Source organism: Cebidichthys violaceus, unplaced genomic scaffold (assembly GCF_023349555.1).
Source record: "Cebidichthys violaceus isolate CVI_PGR_0920_01 unplaced genomic scaffold, fCebVio1.0.p SCAF_22, whole genome shotgun sequence".
NCBI lineage: Eukaryota > Metazoa > Chordata > Actinopteri > Perciformes > Stichaeidae > Cebidichthys > Cebidichthys violaceus.
The window spans coordinates 9,289,432-9,315,837 of record NW_027176395.1 but is presented as its reverse complement, the minus strand read 5'-3'; the positions used below and the strand labels follow the sequence as shown (position 1 = coordinate 9,315,837).

The following is a 26,406-nucleotide window of genomic DNA, read 5'->3' as shown; positions in this document are numbered from 1 at the left end:
TTGTGCAGGAGAGGAAATATTCAGAACTTCAATTTCAACAGATTTCCACCTGCGGAAATATATGTTTGGCCCATGAAATCCTTTGTTTCAAGTGTCATAACTCCAGCGAGCTAACAAGCTAGCTAGCTAGCATGAAGCTGGTGGAAATTTGCTCCACTGGCAACATTAGTGAAAAAAATTCTTAAAGCAAATCACACAGAATATTCAAACTGCGTTTTTATTTCATCAGAATAAAACACATTGGTTAAATACAAGCTCTCCTGAATATGTTTCAAAAGATAAATAAAATGGAATCATTTCACAAAAAAAGCTCTTGTCAATCATTACCAGTATATTTAACACCTCCATCTGAGAGCATACACCGGCATTTAGGACATTTTATGCATAACGAGTGTACCCAAACCACTGTGTCTGTCACACAGGCTGTAAAGGACCAGGTGTGCTCAGGAGATTCAAGTCATTTCATATGTTGCATAAGGTATCAATGGACACAATGTAGGGCTGGAGCCAGGCGACGCCACACGGGCATAAAGGAAGACAGAGGAGGGCAGTGCAATAAGCAGAACACAGGGCAGCATTAACACACTAAATGTTTAACTTGGTACATAGGTTATGGCACTGATACAAATGATTAACTGGATGGTATACATAAAGTTTTAAGGCCACGGTTACACCATGCAGCATGTAGCATATTTACAGTCATGTTTTGCCAGATGCACCAGTGGGGTTGATAGTGAAAGCGTTCGTGTTTCCCACCAACGTGATTGTGTCTTTTTATCGTGATGATAGTAGTTTCATTTTTTTAGGGGGAATTATACTTTGATGTCTAAACTGAGACGTGTAACATCTTAAATGAACAATTCAAAAACATGCTGCAGTACGTGCAAAGTTGCGGCAAATCAAAGACACTATAGTTGCATAAGAAGAATTAGATTTGCTCGATTTGGTCACTGTTGCCACAGCAATGTGCTAAATCAATAATAGCCTAGCCACAGAGTAACTGTGTTTGTGAGGGTGTGTGGAGGTGTTTGGGTGTATTTTTAGGGGTGTGTGTGTGTAATGTGGAAAGAGAGAGCGTGCAGGATTAAACATGGGTGGTGCCGAGGTTCACTGTGGGGTGACCGTGGCTAAGTGGAGAGCAGGGCCGCCTTTCAATCAGAGTGTCGGTGGTTCGATCCCCGGCTCCACTAGTTTCATGTCAATGTGTCCTTGAGCAAGACACTTAACCCCAAAAATTGCTCCCGTAAAAAATGCTCGCTTTGGATAAAAGCATCTGCTAAATGACTGTAATGTAATGTTTACTGCTCGGCAGATAAATAAATAAATGTTCTCACCTGTGGTTCAGGCTGTGAGAAAGACTGGCCATGCCAAAGCAGCACCAGCTCTTACAGGAACAGCTCTTACAACCCTCCTTCAGTGTGAAGAACATGGACACCTACTTATTCCTGATTCAACAGCACCTATGAGTCATGAACTTAGTTTTAACAGGATCAAAATAAAGATCAAAAATTTTATTTGACATGCTGTCAAATGTTCTACGAAGAGAATCAACCCTGAAAAAAGCCATTTTGGTTCTTCAAAGTATGTTCTGCAAATACTAACAGCAGCTCTTATTCAAATGGTCCTTCTTGATTATAAATCAGAGCATTGGATGTGTTTCCACGAGGAAATGTGTCATCAGAGGAGAAGAGAGTAGACTGCACACACACACACACACACACACACACACACACACACACACACACACACACACACACAGATACACACCTTCATTGGTAAACCATCAGTACATTTAGGAGTAAAGCTTCCATCATGTGATAATGATACTTCATGTGTGATGTGAGGATGAGACGGTTTGGATTTATGAAGAAACGTCTCCCTTCCTCTCTCGGACTCTGCCATTTTTCTGTGTATGTTTTTTAAAAAAAATGTAAGACCTGTTCCTCAATAAAATCACACTGACATAAGGAATATCAGTAAAACCAGCTTGGGAACATCACCCTGCTCAACAGTAAGTCTTACTGTTCATTCCATCCATCCAGACACGGATGTTCATTTGTTTGTTGTTGATTTAAGATTTCTGTTTTTAAAAAAACAGCGTTTCCCACAAGCCCTTAACCGTCCTGATAAGACATTCAAATGGAGATCTATGACAGGATGGGCTGAGCGACGTAAACATCTTCTGGACAGAGAGGAGAGCTCATGCAGATGAGCAGTTATTGTGGGGTGTGGTGCATGAGCTGCCACGCTGGGACAAACAGATACTGCAGCTTTAAAAGTGCTAAAAAAAAGTAAACCCCAGCAACATGTTTCACCTTTAATGACATGTTGCAAGTGGAACAGCAGCGAAGGTGGAGTCAGGACTATCTAATCTAAAATCTATGAAAAGATATCTGCATATGAACTCAGAATCTGGATCCAATGGTTGCTCATGGGACTGTAAACAATAACCAGGACACGGATAAGAAGGTCTCGGCCCGGATATGAACTGACTGCACCAGTAATATCCTCCGTATCCTCCAGACACTTATTGTCGTCAGACCGATAGCTGTTGGCTTTTGATGGGACTTTAGCTCTCTAGTGTTCAGCCAACACACTGGAGCCCACAGTCCACATTCAGATCAGGGTCCATGCGGTACAGACAGCCACACCCTGATGTGGAAGCACCGCACAGCACCGGGGATTTAAATCAGCAAAATTATCAGTCAATATCAAGAAGGTGGAAACTTCTGATCACAGCAGAAGGATTCGCCCCATTGCTCTCGGTATGAACATACAGTGAGTTATAATACCAGGGACACCTTTGACCTTCAAATTTAAAAAAAGATGAAACACAACAATTTAAAAGATAAAGCTGCACTTTGTAGTTCTTTGCAAACTAGTTGTATAAGGTTGCTACATATCATGAGTGCAGCATTAGCTAAAAGCCTTGAGTTACCTCAGGGACTCTTTGTAGGTATCCTGGTTTTCCAAGCCGGATCACTGGAGGGAGTATTTATACCGTTTAACCGTGTCATGTCCAGTTCTGGTGCTGTAGTCTTTGGTCTGGATCTCCTGCTACATGTTCCACATGGTGATAGTCTCAGTTAGTATGCAGCAGGGAGCTGTGCTCCTTTCCGCTGTCACACACTCTGAGGTTTCCCCTACACATCTTTTTTCTTTCCAACAAAGGGTGTCAAGAAGTCCACGAGTTCTGCTTTCCCTCGTGGTGTGGATGGTGCAGACACGCCTCAGTCGACCCTGTGTGTGTGTGCGATTGTAGCGGACTTCAAACTAACGTTTGCAGCCCTCCTCCCCTAGAGGGCGGCATTCTGGGGCTGCTGTTTCTAGGCAATGCGCCTCTCTACCGATACTGGTTGTGCTCTGACATAAGTAACAGCGACAATAATTCTTATGAAATTTTACAGTTCTTTGAACTTTGACCATAATTTATTCTCAATGAGATAAAAGCTTACGATCATATTTAAAATTGTGACAAAAAAATTAATCTTAGAATGAGCATTGGAGTTGTAGTCCTATTGCACTTAGGCTTATTCTTTGAGATAAGTACTTTGATTATCAGATCATTATTTTTATACGGCAAAGAAGCATGGGATGTGAGGTTGAGCAGAGTTGACGTAGCTCAGAATGCGTACAAGCATCAGGAAAATGTGGGATTTGTAGTTTGCTGATGTGTGTGGTCCTCTAGAATTCCTTCCATCCTAGTAGATGATGATATTGAAGGATGCACTGGTGTTAGCAAATCTATTAATGAGTTTTAAAATGAGATTAAGATTTGTTGCAAAGCCACTGAACCGGTCCTGTTTGTGGCATGATGATCAAAGGACAGGTGAGACATAACTCCTCCCTATGTGGGGGGCGGTCCGTCATAACGGAGCATGATGTTGAAGGACCGGGCAAAGTTGTTGGAGAGGGAGCAGCTGTTGCCTCCGTCCATGAGGGGCAGCAGGAAGGCCAGGAGCAGCAGAGCCAGGAGGAGGAGCCACAGAGGAAGAGCCAGCCGACACACCCGCCGACACAAGCCGGGCTTCTGCAACAACAGCACCAGCAACACGTTACAACTTATTGTTACATTTTCATCAATGCACACGCCACATTGTTCTCATGCAGACACACACCCACATTGATTCTGCTGATATTCACATCCCAACAGTTGTTTGGGTCAACTATTACCATCTCGACTGTAATATATTACAGCCTGCCTCTCCCTCTCTTATTGGTCATGGCTTCAGAGCCAGCTTGTGACATCATAAATCATCAAAAAAAGAAAAAGCAAGTTGGATTTTCATGAGAATTGAAGGATCAGGTATTACACGGAAACCCAACTTGTCAAGCTTCAATTTATGCATTTGTGTAAGCCAGAGTGCGGACCAATCAGATGAGCTGCTGGCAGCTACTGGCGGGACTTTGGTGTGTGTGTGACGACATAGAGAATCAACTTTTTGTTCTGAACAACGATGGCGGCTCCTAAAGAGGTTAGTGTAGCTGCAATAGCACCAGTTCTATCAGAGCAAAGAACGACACTGAAGGCTTTCCCAGATATGGACATCACAATAGCATTATAATTGTAACATATATTTATGCATAAGGACCAGATGCACTGTTTAGTGTTTGTAGCAACAACCACGCTTAAAAAAGAAAAAAAAAGTTAAAATAGAAAAAGGAAAATACATACACAAATATATACACAAAACACAAAATACTAGTGTGTCTACAGGGGTGTTAGGTATGAGAACAATGTTGTTTCTCTTTTAGCCATGATTTAATACCTACATTAAAAACATTACAATTGTGTTGCATTTTCAATTCAGTTGGTAGACAGTTCCATAGTTTTGCTCCTTTAACAGAGAAGGCTGATTGTCCAAATGAGGTTTTGCGTCATGTGATGCGACCTTTACTGTTTACTGAGGCCGTGTGTTCACTCTACTGGTGTGCTGGTGTCTTGTAACGAGTTCATTAAGCAGGGAAAGAGCATGATCATGTAGGCATTTCAAAATAAACTTTAAGTTGGAATAGCTTAGGAACATATCGTGTTTTTCCAAGACGTGACAATGGTGCCACCTCATTGTTTTTTTGTCCATAATGTTTAATGTCTGGTTATACAGTGATATGATGGGTTGAATAGTTGATTGTGAAGCTTGTGACCAGGTAGTGATGCAGATTGATAGGTGTGAGAATATCATGGTATGCATGTAGAGCTGGGCGGTGCTGAATGGCAGATACTTTCTGATGAATCTGAAGCAGTTCAGATTTGATTTAACTTTGCAGATATTACACACTTGTTTATCAAATCTTAGATGTGAGTTTAAGATGAGTCCTAAGTACTTCACATTGTCTACCTCACTGATGACCTCATTCTTTATTTTACCATAAATCTTTCATTTTTAGGGCCCGAGCACCGATGTAGTCGGAGCGGAGGACCTATTGTTATTCTAATGTTTTTTATTATTAGGGCCCGAGCACCGACGTAGTCGGAGCGGCGGACCTATTGTTATTCTAATGTTTTTAGGGCCCGAGCACCGACGCAGTCGGAGCGGAGGACCTATTGTTATTCTAATGTTTTTTTTAGGGCCCGAGCACCGACGTAGTCGGAGCGGAGGACCTATTGTTATTCTAATGTTTTTTATTAGGGCCCGAGCACCGACGTAGTCGGAGGGGAGGACCTATTGTTATTCTAATGTTTTTTATTATTATTATTAGGGCCCGAGCACCGACGTAGTCGGAGCGGAGGACCTATTGTTATTCTAATGTTTTTTATTATTAGGGCCCGAGCACCGACGTAGTCGGAGCGGAGGACCTATTGTTATTCTAATGTTTTTTATTAGGGCACGAGCACCGACGTAGTCGGAGTGGAGGACCTATTGTTATTCTAATGTTTTTTATTATTATTATTAGGGCCCGAGCACCGACGTAGTCGGAGCGGAGGACCTATTGTTATTCTAATGTTTTTTATTATTAGGGCCCGAGCACCGACGTAGTCGGAGCGGAGGACCTATTGTTATTCTAATGTTTTTTATTATTATTATTATTATTATTATTATTATTATCGTACCAGTTTCATCGCAAAAAGGAGGTGCTTGGGATACTGGGAATCTTTTGAAATTTGGCACAAAATTCAATCGTGGTGAAAATTCCAGTATTATTGGGGTGTCCAGCTGCGGCATGACATTTTGGCTCGATAGCGCCCCCTACAGAGTAGCCCCAACTTTGGGTTTCACCTAGCTGTATGAAATTTGGTAGGTATGTGGAACGTGATGGGACGTACAAAAAAGTCAAAAGGAGGTATATCCTAAACCAAACAGGAAGTCGGCCATTTTGAATTTTATGACGTTTTTGGACCGTTTCAAGGCGCCGTACTTTAACGAACTCCTCCTAGAGATTAAACCCGATTGCCTTCAGATTTGGTCAGTATGCTCTTGAGACCTTGGCAGTGAAACGATACTCAAAGATCAAAAAGTTAGCGAACTATGTGTCCGTGGCGTGGTGGCAAAAAAACACCATTCGCCATGAAACAGGAAGTTGTTGTAACTTGGCTGTACATTGCCTAATCTGCTCCAAATTTCTCATATGTCATAACATCCTGACCCTGAACACATGTATATGACAATTTAGAATCATAGTAATAGCGCCACCTAGTGGCAACAGGAAGTCATAGGTTGTGTACTTTGACACCCTACTGCTCACAGATTAAGACCTTGATAATGCTTCATTGTGAAAATTGTAGGAAGTTGTCGAAGCGTGGCGACGTGGCGGCTCTGCGAATTTCGATCCTTCGCCATGAACGAATAAACTGATGTAACTCGACTCCGCATCATCAGATCTTTACCAGATTTCACATGTTTGATTAAACTCCAGGCCTGAAGACATCTGCAAGCCAATTTTGAATCATAGTCATAGCGCCACCTACTGGCAACAGTAAGTTAAAGTCTTTATACTTTGGCTTGTTTCTCTTAGTTGGAAAATCAGATCAACATCAAATTTGTTCCACACAAATGTAAGAAGTTCATAATGCCAGTTCTCTAAGCTTTTGATGTTTCGTCGAACGCCGTTGCCGTGGTAACGCAGTCTTTGCCGTGAAAAACGATGGTCATTTGGAGAGGTTAAAAAAGCTCGAAACACAAGCAAACTTGACACACAGATCACAAGGCCAAAATGTAGTTCTATAATATGATTTTTTTCTATCAGAGTGTTAAATCGGCTCAATAGCGCCCCCTACAAAATTTCGACGAAGCAGCCCTCGCAGTACGTTTCACATAGATTAACAAAATTTGGTAGGCACATGTATCACATGTGGACTTAAATAAAAGTCTCTTGGGGCCATGCCCTAAACCCAACCGGAAGTCAGCCATTTTGAATTTAGTCTGAATTTCCAGTGTCGTTTTTTCAATTTCCAGGCACTCTACTTTAACGAACTCCTCCCAGGGAACTAATCAGATCAACTTAGAATTTGGTCAGAACAATCTAAAGACCTTTGTGATTAAAAGTTACTCAAAGCTTGTTGTTTCGTGAAATGCTGTTGCCGTGGCGATGCATTCCTCGCCATGAAAAACAAAGGTGTTTTTGAGGGGCTAAAAATACTCAAAACAAAATCAAACTTGTCACACACATTTAAAATCCTGAATGTAGTTATCTGATGTGATTTTAATGCTTCAGAGTGGCAACTCGGCTCGATAGCGCCCCCTACAATATTTTGACGATGCAGCCCTCGCAGTACGTTTCACCTAGATGTATGAAATTAAGTAAGCAGGTGTATCACATGTAGACTTAAAAAAAAGTCTTAGGGGTCAATGCTCTAAACCCAACTGGAAGTCAGCCAGTTTGAATTTTGTATGAATTTCTTGTGGTTTTATTTCCTTTTCCAGGTGCTGCACTACGAACTCCTCTTAGGGAAATAATCCGATCAGCTTAGAATTTGGTCAGAACAACCTAAAGACCTTAACGATTAAAATTTACTAAAAGCTTGATGTTTCATCGGATAACATGGACTTGGTGTCGCGGCAATTTTACATGATTCACCATCATCCATCCAGCTTTTGTAACTCAACCTTACTTTGTCAAAACTGCCCCAAACTTGACATGCTTGATTGCTGTCGTGATTTTAGGACTTCTGCATGCCAATATTAACTCATAGTCATAGCGCCACCTACTGGCAACCACGGACGTAAACAGAATTCTATAATAACAGCGGCCCAAACAGGGTTTGTGGGCACACCATGAGAAAAAGACTTCTCTGATCTAAATATGTGCAAACTAAGATGCTTGGAGAACAAAAGTTAATCAACAGTGTTTTTCAAACCATGTCAGTGGGCATTAGTATAAATGATCTGTCTAGAGCTTCTACATGAGAATCAGGTTAAATGTTACAATGAATGCTTCACACTACAATCTAAAGTTACAGAAGAGCTTAAAATGAAAACAGTGTCAAATTAAAGTGTTCAAGTAAAAACAAATGACACTGCTGTTCTGTTAACTTTCATGTAAGTCCAAATACAATCAGTAGGACACTGCAGGGAGTTGAACTCCATCCCAGTAACCTGACAGTCTGTTATGTTACAAATACTGAAGCACATTCACACGTTCATTTTGTTAATGATCTTAACAGGCTTACATTTATGATTGTATTGGAGGTACACTCAAAACATTTGAGGCTTAAGACCTGGCAACATGGTCTTGCTATGCTGCTGGTCGACGCAGGAAATATCATCTAACTTGTGCATGCAGTGTATGATGGGCACAGAAATGCATTGCCGCATCAACCAGAGTCCTGCCAGTACCCTCGACGTGTGTGACGTTGCGAGGGCCCGATCAATGCTGCTTGCAGCTTTAATTATTATTATTATTATTATTATCGTACCAGTTTCATCGCAAAAAGGAGGTGCTTGGGATACTGGGAATCTTTTGAAATTTGGCACAAAATTCAATCGTGGTGAAAATTCCAGTATTATTGGGGTGTACAGCTGCGGCATGACATTTTGGCTCGATAGCGCCCCCTACAGAGTAGCCCCAACTTTGGGTTTCACCTAGCTGTATGAAATTTGGTAGGTATGTGGAACGTGATGGGACGTACAAAAAAGTCAAAAGGAGGTATATCCTAAACCAAACAGGAAGTCGGCCATTTTGAATTTTATGACGTTTTTGGACCGTTTCAAGGCGCCGTACTTTAACGAACTCCTCCTAGAGATTAAACCCGATTGCCTTCAGATTTGGTCAGTATGCTCTTGAGACCTTGGCAGTGAAACGATACTCAAAGATCAAAAAGTTATCGAACTATGTGTCCGTGGCGTGGCGGCAAAAAAACACCATTCGCCATGAAACAGGAAGTTGTTGTAACTCGGCTGTACATTGCCTAATCTGCTCCAAATTTCTCAGATGTCATAACATCCTGACCCTGAACACATGTATATGACAATTTTGAATCATAGTAATAGTGCCACCTAGTGGCAACAGGAAGTCATAGGTTGTGTACTTTGACACCCTACTGCTCACAGATTAATCGGATCCCTCTCAAATTTTGTCACAAAAGCCTTGAGACCTTGATAATGCTTCATTGTGAAAATTGTAGGAAGTTGTCGAAGCGTGGCGACGTGGCGGCTCTGCGAATTTCGATCCTTCGCCGTGAACGAATAAACTGATGTAACTCGACTCCGCATCATCAGATCTTTACCAGATTTCACATGTTTGATTAAACTCCAGGCCTGAAGACATCTGCAAGCCAATTTTGAATCATAGTCATAGCGCCACCTACTGGCAACAGTAAGTTAAAGTCTTTATACTTTGGCTTGTTTCTCTTAGTTGGAAAATCAGATCAACATCAAATTTGTTCCACACAAATGTAAGAAGTTCATAATGCCAGCTCTCTAAGCTTTTGATGTTTCGTCAAACGCCGTTGCCGTGGTAACGCAGTCTTCGCCGTGAAAAACGATGGTCATTTGGAGAGGTTAAAAAAGCTCGAAACACAAGCAAACTTGACACACAGATCACAAGGCCAAAATGTAGTTATATAATATGATTTTATTCAATCAGAGTGTTAAATCGGCTCAATAGCGCCCCCTACAAAATTTCGACAAAGCAGCCCTCGCAGTACGTTTCACATAGATTAACAAAATTTGGTAGGCACATGTATCACATGTGGACTTAAATAAAAGTCTCTTGGGGCCATGCCCTAAACCCAACCGGAAGTCAGCCATTTTTGAATTTAGTCTGAATTTCTAGTGTCGTTTTTTCAATTTCCAGGCGCTCTACTTTAACGAACTCCTCCCAGGGAACTAATCAGATCAACTTAGAATTTGGTCAGAACAATCTAAAGACCTTTGTGATTAAAAGTTACTCAAACCTTGTTGTTTCGTGAAATGCCGTTGCCGTGGCGACGCATTCCTTGCCATGAAAAACAAAGGTGTTTTTGAGGGGCTGAAAATACTCAAAACAAAATCAAACTTGTCACACACATTTAAAATCCTGAATGTAGTTATCTGATGTGATTTTAATGCTTCAGAGTGGCAACTCGGCTCGATAGCGCCCCCTACAATATTTCGACGATGCAGCCCTCGCAGTACGTTTCACCTAGATGTATGAAATTAAGTAAGCAGGTGTATCACATGTAGACTTAAAAAAAAGTCTTCGGGGTCCATGCTCTAAACCCAACCGGAAGTCAGCCAATTTGAATTTTGTATGAATTTCTTGTGGTTTTATTTCCTTTTCCAGGTGCTGCACTACGAACTCCTCCTAGGGAAATAATCCGATCAGCTTAGAATTTGGTCAGAACAACCTAAAGACCTTAACGATTAAAAGTTACTAAAAGCTTGATGTTTCATCGGATAACATGGACTTGGTGTCGCGGCAATTTTACATGATTCGCCATCATCCATCAAGCTTTTGTAACTCAACCTTACTTTGTCAAAACTGCCCCAAACTTGACATGCTTGATTGCTGTCGTGATTTTAGGTCTTCTGCATGCCAATATTAACTCATAGTCATAGCGCCACCTACTGGCAACCACGGACGTAATCAGAATTCTATAATAACAGCGGCCCAAACAGGGTTTGTGGGCACACCATGAGAAAAAGACTTCTCTGATCTAAATATGTGCAAACTAAGATGCTTGGAGAACAAAAGTTAATCAACAGTGTTTTTCAAACCATGTCAGTGGGCATTAGTATAAATGATCTGTCTAGAGCTTCTACATGAGAATCAGGTTAAATGTTACAATGAATGCTTCACACTACAATCTAAAGTTACAGAAGAGCTTAAAATGAAAACAGTGTCAAATTAAAGTGTTCAAGTAAAAACAAATGACACTGCTGTTCTGTTAACTTTCATGTAAGTCCAAATACAATCAGTAGGACACTGCAGGGAGTTGAACTCCATCCCAGTAACCTGACAGTCTGTTATGTTATGTAAATTCACACATATTCATTTTCTTAATGATCTTAACAGGCTTACATTTATGATTGCATCGGAGTAAACTCAAAACATTTGAGGCATAATGCCTGGCAACATGATCTTGCTACGCTGCTGGTCGACGCAGAAATATCATCTAACTCGTGCATGCAGTGTATGATGGTCACGGAAATGCATGACCGCGTCAACCAGAGTCCTGCCGGTATTCTCGACTTGCGCGTAGTTGCGAGGGCCCGATCAATGCTGCTTGCAGCTTTAATTGAAACTGTTTTTTTTACATTCAGTGTTAAGCGAGAGGACTCAAGCCATTGCGATACAGAATGTAAGGATTCAGTAAGCTGGTCAGCGGCCTTGCTAGATGTTCTGGCAGATGTATAAATAACTGTATCATCGGCATACATTTTGCAGCTAACCCCAGGACAACTCTCAGGTAGGTCGTTGATATACATGCTAAATAGCAATGGACCTAGAACCCACCCCTGGGGTATCCCCATGCTATTGGCACAGATGGTGGACTTTTCCCCATTGACTCTCACACACTGTACTCTTCCCCTGAGGTACGAGTCAAACCATTGTGAGGCATGATCAGAAAATTGGAATTTGGGAAGTTTGTATATCAACACACTGTGGTTAAAAGTATCAAAAGCCTTTTTAAGTCTAAGAAAACTGCCCCCACAGCATAACCTTTATCCAAAAGACCTTTTATTTTTCCAATTAGATGGCAGTTTACAGTCTCAGTAAAATGTTTGGGTCTGAATCCAAATTGTTGTTGATACAGTAACTGATTTGTCTCTAGATGTATTATGAGTTGCTCTGCTACAATTTTTTCCAGTATCTTGGAGACAACTGGGAGGATGGCAATGGGTCTGTAACGGCATGTCAAGTCTTGCTCACCAGATTTAAAGATTGGACTGATAACGGCTGTTTTCCAGGTCTCAGGGAAAGTTCTTGTTTTAATTGACAAGTTCACAAGGTATCTTATTGGCTCAAGTAGTTGGGTTCTGTATGTCTTTATTAGTGCAGAATCAAGATTATGGATGTCCTTGGTCTTTGAGTTACTGAAGTGACTCATCATTTTGTGATGGTTCATCCAATCCCCTGCCAAGTATTTCTTTTTTCCTCAGGTAGACAAGCCTCAGAAAAAAAGGGGCTCCACATGCTTTTCGTATTGAACTATTTGTATAGTTCATAGCTAATGAAAGAGCTAGATGCTACTTGATGGAGGTATGATAGAAATAAAATCATGAAAGTGACAACAACAGTCTCTCTCTGGCAGCATCAGGTCGACCTCATTCCTCATTAACTCATTTCAACTGTATTTACTCTACTTGTAAAGAACCACATAAAGTGCCACATAAATTAAAAATAATGTTGTCATTTGAGGCATCTTATCAGATTGACAAAGATTGGCTTACCCTAAAAATTACATTCCTTGCTTTTAGAAGTATATAATATCAAATTCTAATTAAAACTGCAAGCAGCGATGTACGGGCCCTCGCACCTTCCCGCGTCTCGGGGGTACTGACGGGACGCCGGCAGATGCGGCCGCGAATGTCTTTGACCATCGGACTCCGCGTCCCAGAGTTTAACGTATTTTTCCCGCTGAACTCTGCGATGCTGGAATTTATGTAGTGCAAATATTCTACCAGTTCCTGTATCCACTATGTGGCGCTAGAGAACATGCGCACACATGCATTATGTTGCTCTACTTCAAGTGCCGACCACATCATGTAAATGTCATGTAAATCGGATTACGTCTGTCACATAATGCTGACTTCCTGTTGCCAGTAGGTGGCGCTACAATTGAGTGAAAATTGGCTTGTAGATATCCTCAGGCAATGACTGTTATCAAGTATGGCAAGTTTGGGACAGATTTAAGCAAGTCCAGTGGAGTAACATCAGCTTGTTGTTTAATGGCGAAACACGTAAAATAGCCGCCACACCACGGCTACGCCATTCCATCAAACGTAAAGCTTTGAGTAACTTACAATTGCAAAGGTCTTTAGATTGTAATGACCAAATTTGAAGTGGACCTGACAAAGTCCCTAGGAGGAATTCGTTAAAGTTTAGCGACTAGAAATCAAGGAAAAATTCACACAAAAATAAAAATGGCCGACTTCCGGTTGATTTTAGAGTATGGTCCCAAGAGACTTTTCTTTAAGTCTATATGTGATACATGTGCCTACCAAATTTCATACATCTAGGTCAAACGGATTCCGAGGGCTGCATCGGCAAAATTTAGTAGGGGGCGCTATTGAGCCAACTTGCCAATCTGAAACATTAACATCACATTAGAAAACTACATTCATGATTTTAAATGTGTGTGCCATGTTTGGTTCTGGTTGGAGCACGTTTAGCCCCTCAAAAACACCTTCGTTTTTCATGGCGAAGAATGCATCACCCGGCAACGGCCTTTCACGAAATAACAATCTTTGAGTAACTTTTCATCACAAGAGTCTTTAGACTGTACTGACCAAATTTGAAGTCGATCTGATTAATTCCCTAGGAGGAGTTCGTTAAAGTAGAGCGCCTGGAAATGTCAAAAACGACACTAGAAATTCATACAAAATTCAAAATGGCTGACTTCCAGTTGGGTGTAGGGCATGGCCCCAAGAGACTTTTATTTAAGTCCACATGATACATGTGCCTACCAAATTTTGTTAATCTATGTGAAACGTACCGCGAGGGCTGCTTTGTCGAAATTTTGTAGGGGGCTCTATTGAGCCAATTTGCCACTCTGAACAAATAAAATCATATTATAGAACTACATTTTGGGCTTGTAATCTGTGTGCCAAGTTTGCTTATATTTCGAGAATTTTTAGCCTCTCAAAATTACCATCGTTTTTCACGGTGAAGACTGCGTCGCCACGGCAACAGCTTTCGACGAAACATCAAAAGCTTCATGAACTGGCATTATGAACTTCTTTCATTTGTGTGGCATTAATTTGATGTTGATCTGATTTACCTACTAAGAGAAACAAGCCAAAGCATAAAGACTTTAACTTACTGTTACCAGTAGGTGGCGCTATGACTATGATTCAAAATTGGCCTGCAGATGTCTTCAAGCCTGGAGTCTAATGAAACATGTTAAATCTGGTAAAGATCTGATGATGTGGAGTCGAGTTACATCAGTTTATTCGTTCATGGCAAAGGATCAAAATTCGCTGAGCCACCACGTCGCCGCCCTTCAACAACTTCTTACAATCTTCACAATAAAGCATTATCAAGGTATTAAGGCCTTTCTGACAAAACTTTAGAGGGATCGGAATAATTTGTGAGGAGGAGGATGTCAAAGTACAAAACCTATAACTTCCAGTTGCCACTAGGTGGCGCTATTACTATGATTCTAAATTGTCATATAGATGTGTTCAGGGTCAGGATGTTATGACATATGAGAAATTTGGAGCAGATTAGACAATGTACAGCCGAGGTACAACAACTTCCTGTTTCATGGCGAATGGTGTTTTTTTGCCGCCACGCCACGGACACATAGTTCGATAACTTTTTGATCTTTGAGTAACTTTTTACTGCCAAGGTCTCAAGAGCATACTGACCAAATCTGAAGGCAATCGGGTTAAATCTCTGGGAGGAGTTCGTTAAAATACGTCATCTTGAAACAGTCCAAAAACGTGATAAAATTAAAAATGGCCGACTTCCTGGTTTAGGATATACCTCCTTTTGACTTTTTTGTATGTCTCGTCACGTTCCACATACCTACCAAATTTCATACAGCTAGGTGAAACCCAAAGTTGGGGCTACTCTGTAGGGGGCGCTATCAAGCCAATATGTCATGCCGCAGGTGGACACCCCAATAATACTGGAATTTTCACCACGACTGAATTTTGTGCCAAATTTAAAAAAATTCCCAGTATCCTAAGCACCTCCTTTTTGCGATGAAACTGGTACGATAATAATAATAAAAAACATTAGAATAACAATAGGTCCTCCGCTCCGACTACGTCGGTGCTCGGGCCCTAATAATAAAAAACATTAGAATAACAATAGGTCTTCCGCTCCGACTACGTCAGTGCTCAGGCCCTAATAATAATAAAAAACATTAGAATAACAATAGGTCCTCCGCTCCGACTACGTTGGTGCTCGGGCCCTAATAATAATTTGTATCTGCTCATGCTTTAACAATCAAAAATATGTGTTGACTGTTGATTGAACACTTGTGTTTGTCAATCCTCAGTCATACTGTATGAGTTTAAACTGGAATAACATAATGACAAACAAATATAATTATCACAAGAAAATAATATATGAACCATTGGAACATTACTGTAGAGCAGGGGTATTCAATTAAAATTCCAAAAGGTCCAGATTGAGAAAATCTCCTCGTGCAAAGGTCTGGAAAATTACAATAATATCTAACTTGCGCTATTAAGTGCTATATATATGTACATATATACAGTTGAGGCCAAAATTATTAGCCCCCCAGGAATTATGGAACATTTTCCTAAAATTCTCCCCAATGTTTGCAGCATTGACAAAACTTGATATAATCAAACATTCACCAGTGCTATTTAGTAGCTTTTGGTACATTTTGGAATATAAAATACATTTTTAGGCTTGCTTTATATCAAATATAGTGAAAAACGGGGTGGTCAAAAATATTAGCCCCCCTGATGGGGTGGTCAATAATATAACCCCCCCCATGTGAATTTCTGCTTTCAAACACACCTAATTAACCAATCAGCTTTCAAGCCACACCTGTGCAGTCAATTAGCTTCCTAACAACACCTGAGCATTCAATCAGCATAAAAAGACTCCAAGGAACAGGGCACTTGAACACATTATTGAGAGGGACTACTTTTACTCACCATGCCAAAGACAAAGGAAATCAGTCTTGAGCTCAGAAAGAAGATAGTGGAGGCTCATGATAAGGGGGAAGGCTATACTGCCATTTCCAAGCGTTTCACAGTGTCTCGAACCGCTGTACGTTGCATCATTGCCAAGTACAAGGAGACAAATTCTGTAAGAAACAAACCTGGGCGTGGTCGTAAGCGCAAGATTTCAAGAACTCTTGATAGGAAAATAGTCAGAGATGTCAGCAAGAAGCCCCGGACATCTGCCAAGATGATTGTTGCTGACCTGGCCTCTTCTGGAGTTGATGTTTCAAGGAACACAGTTGTGAGGGCTCTCCATCGTGGTGGGCTTCAGGGCCATCGTCCCAGAAGAACCCCTTTACTCAAAGAGCGGCACATCACAGCCAGACTGAGGTTTGCTCGTGAACATTTGAAAGGTAAAGATGCGTTTTGGAAGTCTGTGCTTTGGTCTGATGAGACTAAACTGAAACTTTTTGGGCACATGGATGTTGCTTATGTTTGGCGAAGAAAGGGAGAAGCCTTCAACCCTAAGAACACAGTTCCCACAGTTAAACATGGTGGTGGGAGCATCATGCTACAGGGAGCCTTGTTCGGGTGCATGGCATCATGAAAAAAGAAAATTATGTTGATGTTTTGAGGGATAATATGCAGAAATCTGCTCGCAGTCTATCCTTAGGTCGCCGCTGGGTCTTCCAACAAGACAATGACCCAAAGCATACATCGAAATTGGTCCAACAGTTCCTGAAGGATACCAAAACCAAGGTCCTGGAGTGGCCCGCACAGAGCCCAGACCTCAATCCTATTGAGAATCTGTGGCGGGTGCTCAAAGTGAATGTCCATGCTCGGAAACCACGCAATTTGGACCAGCTGGAAGAATTTGCAATGGAAGAATGGGCCAAAATCCCTCAGGAGACCTGTGCCAACCTAGTAAAGAACTACTCTAAGAGGTTGTTGTCAGTTGTGGCTCAGAAAGGGTACACTATAGACTATTAATGGCCAGGGGGCTAATCATTTTGGATGTCTCATTTTTGCCTTTTTTTGTTTCAACTCAGTGTATCAATAAAATATCCTAATCAAACTTAGTGGACATTTTGTCTTTGTTATTTTGGAAACAAATACACTATAAACACTTGTTGTTAATGGTCATTTCCATGGAGAAATCAAGAGTTTTGTCTAATTTCATAAGGGGGGCTAATAATTTTGGCCTCAACTGTATATATATTCAAGAAGTCTAGTATTAGTATTGTCTCTGTGTAGTCAACAACTGTTAAATCAAATAAAGAAAGTACACATCAATTATATTTTAACAATTATTATTCTCAGTTTTCAAATTGAACTGGATGGATTATAAATAATACATAGAAATACATGAATAAATGTTCATCTCATTTCAAGTAAAATAAGGGCTGGATTAAAGAATAACTGACATAACTGAAAACTTTCAAAGAATGTGCATCTTAAGAGGAAATGGTGCATAGTTACAAAATCATTTCACTTCAGCTTGATAGCAGACCACCTCAAGGTTTCACTCAGAGAGAACCAGGATATTCTTTTCAGGATATATTTCAAAATTAAAGCCCTTCAAAATCGCATGCATGAGACAATTTGTCGAATTCCAGATAGGATTTTAGAGGAAATGGTGCATAGTTACAAAATCATTTCACCTCAGGCTGCGCCGGTTAAAATATAGGCGCTCCGTCAAAATGTAATAATTCTCAATTATCTATCGGTTTTAGGTCCAGGGTCCGGACACAACGGCATCTGGGTCCGGATCCGGATCCGGACCGTGGTCCGCCCATTAGTGACCCCTGCTGTAGAGCAAGTAACATCTTTTAACATTCCTCAGATACTGTTGCTTGTTTATCTACAGCAATGATGACATGCTATAGTTGCTGGTGTTTAAAGATTTCTCTCAGAACTTTAGTTGGATTCTCGTTTATGTCTCTCTTCTCCTGGCAAAATTTGTTGGATTCTCTTTCTCTGCATCTTATAAATGAAACTACAATTTCTTGTCTCTTAACAATCATAAAACCCCAATGTGTAGCATTTATGTTGATCTAGTAGCAGAAATTAAATATAATGTTCAGAGCTATCTTTTCATTAGTGTGTAATAACCTGAAACTAAGAACAGTTGTGTTTTTGTCATCTTACAATGAGCCCTTCATATGTACATAGCGAGCAGGTCCTCTTCATGGAGTCCTCCATGTTGCACCGCCATGTTTCTACAGTAGCCCAGAACGGACAAACCAGACACTGGCTCTAGAGAGACTTTCATGTTTTTACGTTACTTGAAGGCCACAGTCTTGCAGAGGGAGAGGTGAGTGGAGGGGTATTCAGCTGGTTGCAATCTGCAACCACACAGCAAAATGCCTGTCTCTTTAAGACAGAACTCCTTCTTTGATATTTGCCTTAATGACTGCACACCCAGATGTGCCTCAACTGCTTTTTTAGCTTTCTACCTCATATTCTTCATTATTTTTTAAATGTTATTATATTCATTAGCTCAGAAACATATTTTGTTATCAACAAACACTGACAGATGTAGATTGAGAAGGCTTGGTAAGTAAAGGGAATCTGAAGAGTTATAAGATGAAAGCAGAAGCAGTCCGCCCACAGAGTCACAAACATCATGTACCACAGTGAACTGATTCAGTCTCCGACACTCTCTCCCATTTCTCTCTGAATTCTGTTTACCGCCTACGCTCATCTTTCACCTTCTAAACACTGCGTCACACAGAATCACTGGAAATAACTTTGTGTAAAACTAAACTGTTGCCTTCAAAGATACAATTCACTGAGGCTCGGCACCGAACACAAATACATCAGACAACCGATGGGCTGCTTTTGTGTAAGATGGTTGTGTTAATATCATTTGCTAAAATCCATTACACCGACACTCTGTAGTACGAATACAAATGTAACAACTGTAGTTCCTTCATACAACAGTGTTAGAAAAATATAATTTTCCTTATGGTTGTAATACTTTAGAAGTAAACTTGGCCTTATGACTGATTGCCATTATGAAATATAAATAACTGTAGGGACCTATGTTTTATGTGCTGTCACGTTTCTGAATGTTGCCATTTATCCCTCATTACACTGAAAAACTCTGTGTTCACTAAGTACAGTCAAAGTTGGTAGTACTTTACATTTCAGCACAGTAATAACATGGTAGTAGTGGGGTAATAGTTTATAATAAAGAGGTAATAATATAGTAATACTATGTGCTTAGCGAAATATTCGCCATGTAATAGCATTTTGCAGCCCTGATTCATGGTTATTACACAGTAACAAAGTAAATGAATTTCAGTCTTATAAAATGGCAAATACCAATTTTGACTTCCAAGAATTTTTATGTGATGTTGACAGTGTATGTTGGGTGTATGTTTAATACACTTATTGTAAGTCGCGTTGGATAAAAGCATCTGATAAATGACTGTAATGTAATGTAAAGGTATTTTGCTAATAGGAGCCTATAATAAAAGATTGTCCTATATTATCTCACTGTTATCAGGGTATAAACAAATTACTGTCACCATATTACCATTTTTAAATCCAAAAATTGCACTGATATGACCATTCTATTATTTACAGGTCACCATATTGTTACCAAAATATTCCTATTGCCAATGCTGTTGGCCTTGCTCAGAGGCCATTCTTACCATATTAATACTACTAAAGGAGCAACAGAAGTCAGTAGATGGCTGGTGGTGCCACGGTTTTACACTCTGCGGCTCAGGTTACCACAGTTTCACAAGCATGTCAGAGAACTATGGCCTTCAGGTAACGTAAACATTATTTTTTTTTAAACTCTCTTTAGAGCTAATGTGCAGTTTGTCCATTCTAGGCTACATGGCGGTGCAAAAGGACCAAACTGTCTGATTGTCTGACTGCTTGTGCTTCCTGCATCACAATCACAATTACTTTGTTGAGCACAATATTGTCACAACTGATAAAGCTGATGGTGAATCTACAAATTCACCATCTGCTGTCACCTGGATTTCCTGCATTGTCAATGTAAAAAACTGGACAGGAGTTTTACTTCCGGAATGAAGGAAGCCACAAAATAACTTGAATCCCACTTCACCAGTGTTTTTACAGTTACCTTATGAGTATTGCTTCCACCACATTTACCATAATTAGTTTAACAGTTGTGCTGACAATTAGAGTAAATCCCATAGAATATGAGTCAAGGGTCAGTTTAGTTAAAAAAAAGTGATACCAAATGAGGGCTGGGATTGAATAACATAGGAACCTACAACGATAACATTTGTCAGCTTTTATCTCAAGAACCATTTTCAAGTGTTTAAATACAAGCCTCGAGGTACATGCACAGTGTGTGGGACTGTGTGTGTGTAAAGGTTAATGATTGATGGAAGAGGGAGTGAAACTAGCTAATCATACCTCCATATGACAAACAGCCACAGGACAAAGGTATGTGTTTATGTGTTTCTTAGAGTCAGCTTCCTGTGAATGAAGGCTGGGTATCGTTTGAGCAGTTACCTTACCAGTAGTAAAAACAGTGATCAAGAGTACTTCATTTGATACATTTTGTTGTGTACTTCATTTGATACCCATCATGTGAGTGGAAACATTTAGTTTTATTATCATTAACTTTTTATCAGATGCCACAGGCATGTAGTGTAGCCATACTTTCCAACGCTTTGGTGACATCTCGGCAAGCTGAACTACCAACTCCGTCAAAAACACCGCACTGGACTTCACTCACCGCAGACTGTATGGGCAGTAGCTGCTGCGGTAGTGGGCCAATCATACTTGGCATTAAATCCTAATGCCTAACCCCTAAACATGTTCTCGTAGAAACCCAAAATACAAGTATGAACCTTAAAATAAACATGATGTGTCCCCTTTATGTGTAGGATTTGTGCCTGGCAACATTGTAGGGCTGGACCTACCTTTACTCTTGTAATCCACATGGAATTCACAATAATGTGCTTTTCAACAACATTTGCTTGATCGCTGGCAAGCTACCATCAATGAAAATACAACATGTCCTGCAGACATTTTACAGTAAAATCCTTACAGTACTTTTTACATTATGCTTTCTTTGAGTTAATGAATTAAACATGTATTGTGTACCTATGAGTAAAAAATAAATCTGCTTGTGGTTATATGACTTAAAGTCGCATAGCTTTCTCATAAAGCATCATGTGTAACTAGCGTGTCAAATTCAAAGTGTTCTCATCTCAGGCGGTGAAGGGTGACAGGAGGATTCCAGGTGGAGTCTGTATTACAGACTTACCAGTTGTCTTTGTTTTATTCACTTTTGGTGACATACCTTCATAAGCCAATTTGTTTTTGGAGCCAATAGAGCACAATGTCTCTGGAAATGTTCAGTCCACCGGTTTGGACTGATATATCTCGATAACCACTGGATGAAAACTACCAAATTAAGTTCAGACATTCATGTTCCCTTTCGGATAAATTGTAATAACTCATCAGGGCAACATTTCAACTGGTCCAATACATCAGCCTCAGCTAAATTTTGTAGTTACAAATGTTAGCATGCTAAAATGCTAAACTAAGATGGCGACCATGTCAAACGTTATACCTGCTAAACATCAGCATGTTAGCATGCTGACTTAGAGCTGAAGACTCTTTTACCCATTAATGTATAATGACATTAAATTGTCTCATTGTCTATGTAAGCAGCCGAGCAATGCATTCTGGTATAGTGTTTACGGCTGCTCATTTGCATAAAGTTGAGGTCTTAGCTACTTCATGCAAATCAGAGGCGTCCAGCTTGACTCCTTACCTCTAGAGACTGCAGAAACACTTTTAAACTAACTGCTTGTCGATCTAAAATGAAGATGGATTCAACAACTGAATGGCTTACATCTCGGCTTGTTTTTCAGAAACACATTTTGGTGAACTTCCAAACTCGCTGCAATATTTGTCCGGTTTGAAAGCCAGGAGCAGACAGACCACAGGTTAAAGTGTTCGTCCAATCAGGTGCATAGTGCCAGTGGCAGCTCCTCAACCATAATACACCTCAAATGAGCATAGTCTCAGCGAGGTAAACAAAACAAAACAAAAAAAAAGGAAATAAGTCTGTGGATCAATATGTCTAATGCTGACAGAAAATGACAGTTTTTATATTTTGATATAATTTATTGTGCCCCTCTCTCTTACACATTATTCTACGGATGTGGGACTGTTGGTTGGACACAAGACATCAGTTTGGGCTCTTTTTCTGATAAGTTACAGACTAAATCTGTTAACCAGAAAATAGACAGATAAATAACTGGAATGCAGACAATGAGCTGATTCCATGAGCTCTGATCACATGTGTAAGTAATGTAGTGCTACTCGTTAGCTGGTGGAGCATCATGCCACAATTGTGCTGTCCAGTTATGGTGACCCATCTTTTTAACACTTAATAGTTTGGTGTTACCTTTTGCACTTTGGCTGCGAAGGCCGGCTCCTCTTGTTTGGCTTGGATTCTCTGCAGAGATATAAAACACAGACACAGTTACACACCTCAACTTTGTGCTGAATCATCATACTAAGTTCAAACCACATGGATGGCTCTTACAAATCACATGAGATTGTGCAAACATTTGTTTTTATTTGGTTCCACCACATCTGGAGAACACTGTCAGTAAGTCCACTGAGCAGCAGCTACTTTACAGACTGTGACTGTGCGAGCAGAGCTCTAAATGGTGTTACACCGCCACCTGGTGGAGGAAAAACACATCAGTGCACTTAAAATGGGAATCCTGTGACAACACATTACAGTGAGGACACGTCAGGTAATGCATGAGGACCCATTTATAGACACAGAATACATGAACTGACAAAAGCTTCATACATTCAACACGTCTCTATTTGCCCGTAACCAGAGCTCAACCTGAGAACGCTCTGATCATGCAGCTGTAGGATGAAGTCACAGGATTAGTGCTGGACTGCAGGAAAGTCAATACATATTTTTCTCCTTTCCAACGTTACTCTGTAATGTTTGCATGGCAACAGGAGAGCAACAGTTGGATTGGAGCATCAGGATTTATAATGACATATACCTGTTGTGGTTGGACTGGAGTGGATGGACACATCCAGTCACACCAGAAACTATATCCCTATATGCTCCTCATTTTTTTATGACAAAACCATATGAAAAAGATTTGTTTCAACATCAATGTTTTTACATGAATTTGGTGTTGTGAATGGTCTAAATCTGACTCAAAACTAATGTCACTCACTTCAGAGACAGGATGTTGAAGGAATTTCAAACATCAATCAATGACAGAGTGAGACCGACTCCCAGATACAGCAGCCTCAACAACTCACCAATAACAGGAGAGAGATCGATCCTCATCATGCTAGAACATTTTCCAATTCTTGTCTCAAAGAAGTGACCACATCAGATTCATCAAACACTCCTAACCTTAGATAACCAATATGGTGTATGACATCTGTCATGAATGAGCGTATATATATGTATATGTATGTATGTATATGTATGTATATATATATATATATATATATATATATATATATATATATATATATATATATATATATATATATTACTATACTCCTATATTAAAGTCCTGCTTTCAGAGATCCATACAGAAAAGTTTGTGATATGTATCAGCATCAGGAATGGGGACAAATAACGAGTGCTGTCAATGACGTCAGTGAAATAAAGAGGAAAGGATTCCATGTGAAAAACGTCTCGATGACAAATGATTTAAGATGTTCATATTCATATTTTAATAGCATCAATAGCCATTTCAAATCAATGGTGATATGGTTAGGCCATATGCATACATTTAGAATGATAATAGTCTATAATTTGATAATGTCAACATAATTATGAGGTGTAATCTTCAAACTCAAAACTGTGTCAAAGTTATGAAACATACAATCGATTAGTGAAAGACTGAGGCTTGGATAACAGCAGACTAATGTGACATGACTCCTATGACAGGTCTGGTCATAGGAGTGAGAAAATTCAAAATACAAGAAAATTGGCGAATGTGGCATGTTCTCCTGATTCACACAAACAAACCACTTAAGAACCAATCAAAGTGTTTCTTGCATGAGGCCCAATGAGAGCAATCAAGACTAAGTCTGAAGAATGTATAGTGGACTTTCTGAGTTTAGCGTTGACTAAAGTACAATGGTTGGCTCTGCCAGGGTTCTCATGAGCAATGAGATTACTCTACCTCCTGTTTAGGATTAATGCTTACATACACAAAAAGCATTTAAAAGGAATTATCTGTGAAGTCCACAATTCTAAAAGAAAGGCTCTGCTCTCACCTTGGCACTGGCCCTGGACCTGACGTCTCCCACGTCCTTTAGTTTGGACTTGTAGAGCATCCAGCGGTAGCGGAGTTCCTCCAGACTAACATCCTCTGCTGGTCCAGAACCAGCCTCGCTGCCTGGACTCTCCTGGAGCAACAGCTGGAACTGCTCCTGACCCCAGCCCACTCCTGCCCTCAGAGCCTGCACCAGGACACAGCAGAGATTTTTAGGTGAGTGGACTAGAACAGGACATTACTGGTGTCTGAATGACAAGCAGCATGAGGTGCAACTAAACCTTTACCACAAGAAGTCAGTGCTGTTCAGCCGAAAGCTTTTTGTTCCTCTGTCGGTTTCTTTCCGTGATGTTTTCAGACACTATTAATAATAATAACAAGACCAAGCCCTTTTAGTGGACGTACATTAACGGTGCTTGAAGGATTACATTACAGCTCGTTTAGCGGCTGCAGCATTTTTTAAAATGTTGTCCCCATTAGTCACTTGAGCCCCTATCCCACTGGACAAAAAAACAGCCACTAACATCTGACTTTTGCCAGTGGGCATTCATTCCCAGGACAAATGACTTCATTCAAACTCTACATAAACTAAATAAAGCTCATCATAACCAACTCTGGTTTGAGAGTTTGAAAGAGAGACTGAATAAGTAACAGATATAAGAAAATAAATAACCAGCGTAATATTTCCACTTTTTGCTAACTCTGCTTCTGGAGCTGGCCGGCGCATCCAATATGTTGAATGTGACAAACAAGAGAAAAAATAAACATGTATGCCTGTGCAACGTCACGGCATACTCACAATTGCCATACAAGCTAATTATGGTGGAAGAAGAGTATTAGACACAAAAATATAAGGAAATTACCCTTTATCACTCTGAGCAAAAAATAACAAAAACATGCTGCTGTGTTTTCTAGAATCTTCAGCAGCAGCATGCAGCCGTGGTTGTGTTGCATCAATTCATGCCAGCACAGTGATAGGTAGCTCAGGTTCTTTTTTAGTACTAATATAAATGTCAGTTCAGTTCAGACTCTATGTACATGTGTCTTACATCACTTGTCAGAGTCAGTCATTCTCAGGAAGCACAAACAGACACCAGAGTGTGAAGTATTACATGTGGAACTATTGGTAGGATTTAGCAGTGCACAGATTACTCTGTGTTCTACACGTTCCTATCACTGCCTGACATGTGGGTACATTTCTGCAGACAAATATATGAGTGGACCCACAGGTGACAGACAGAGCAGTGCCTTCCCATTGGTTACATCACAGTGTGTTTTATTGATATAATCATCTATTAGGTTATCTGTAAAATGGGATCCGGGGTACTTGACCTCATTAATTACTGGAAGTGCACTTCCACTTAATCTGTTATTACATCACTGTCAGTGGCGCTGGATTTGATGTCAAAATTAGCACCATATTGGTAGCATATAAGCAGGGCCAGGGTAGCAGGGTCATACTCCAACTACAGACTGAGCTGTGACAGTGTTTTAATGTCAACAGAAACTCACCGTGAGTGTGTCCTGTCGGATCTTGACTTCTTTGGCGCCGAGTGATGCTCCCTTGCTGCTGAAGATCCCTGAGAGCAGTTCATTCTCTTTGGACAGCCAGGCCTCAAACTCCCTCCTCCTGGATCTGTACTCTCCTGTGCCCCCCTAAAAAAGACCCCAAACAACTGGTACTGATACTGACTGATACTTGGCACATGTATTGACTTGCAATACACACATAAGGTGTTCTTCTCTCAAATCTTAAACGTACACACACTACAGGGTTTGGAAATAATTGCATATCACACTCTACGGGATATCACTAAGATTATTGTGCCAGAGGGAGCAACGTCGCCATTTTGGGAGGTCCTTTCATTCATGTCCGTCTCATTGGAGCAAACTTCTTA

General features: G+C 40.4%; 1 protein-coding gene across 1 annotated transcript in view; it reads right to left on the bottom strand.

Annotated features, from left to right (window-relative positions):
- Nucleotides 1-203: 203 nt before the first annotated feature.
- The window catches only part of syne3 (spectrin repeat containing, nuclear envelope family member 3), a 75,208-nt gene continuing 49,005 nt past the window's right edge, over nt 204-26,406 (bottom strand). The window contains exons 15-18 of the mRNA XM_068717782.1: nt 26,021-26,164; nt 24,510-24,695; nt 22,642-22,692; nt 204-4,030 (exon numbers count right to left, since the gene is read on the bottom strand). Coding sequence (XP_068573883.1) covers nt 3,848-4,030; nt 22,642-22,692; nt 24,510-24,695; nt 26,021-26,164 — 564 coding nt within the window. The 3' untranslated portion in view covers nt 204-3,847. The remainder of the gene's footprint in view (nt 4,031-22,641; nt 22,693-24,509; nt 24,696-26,020; nt 26,165-26,406) is intronic.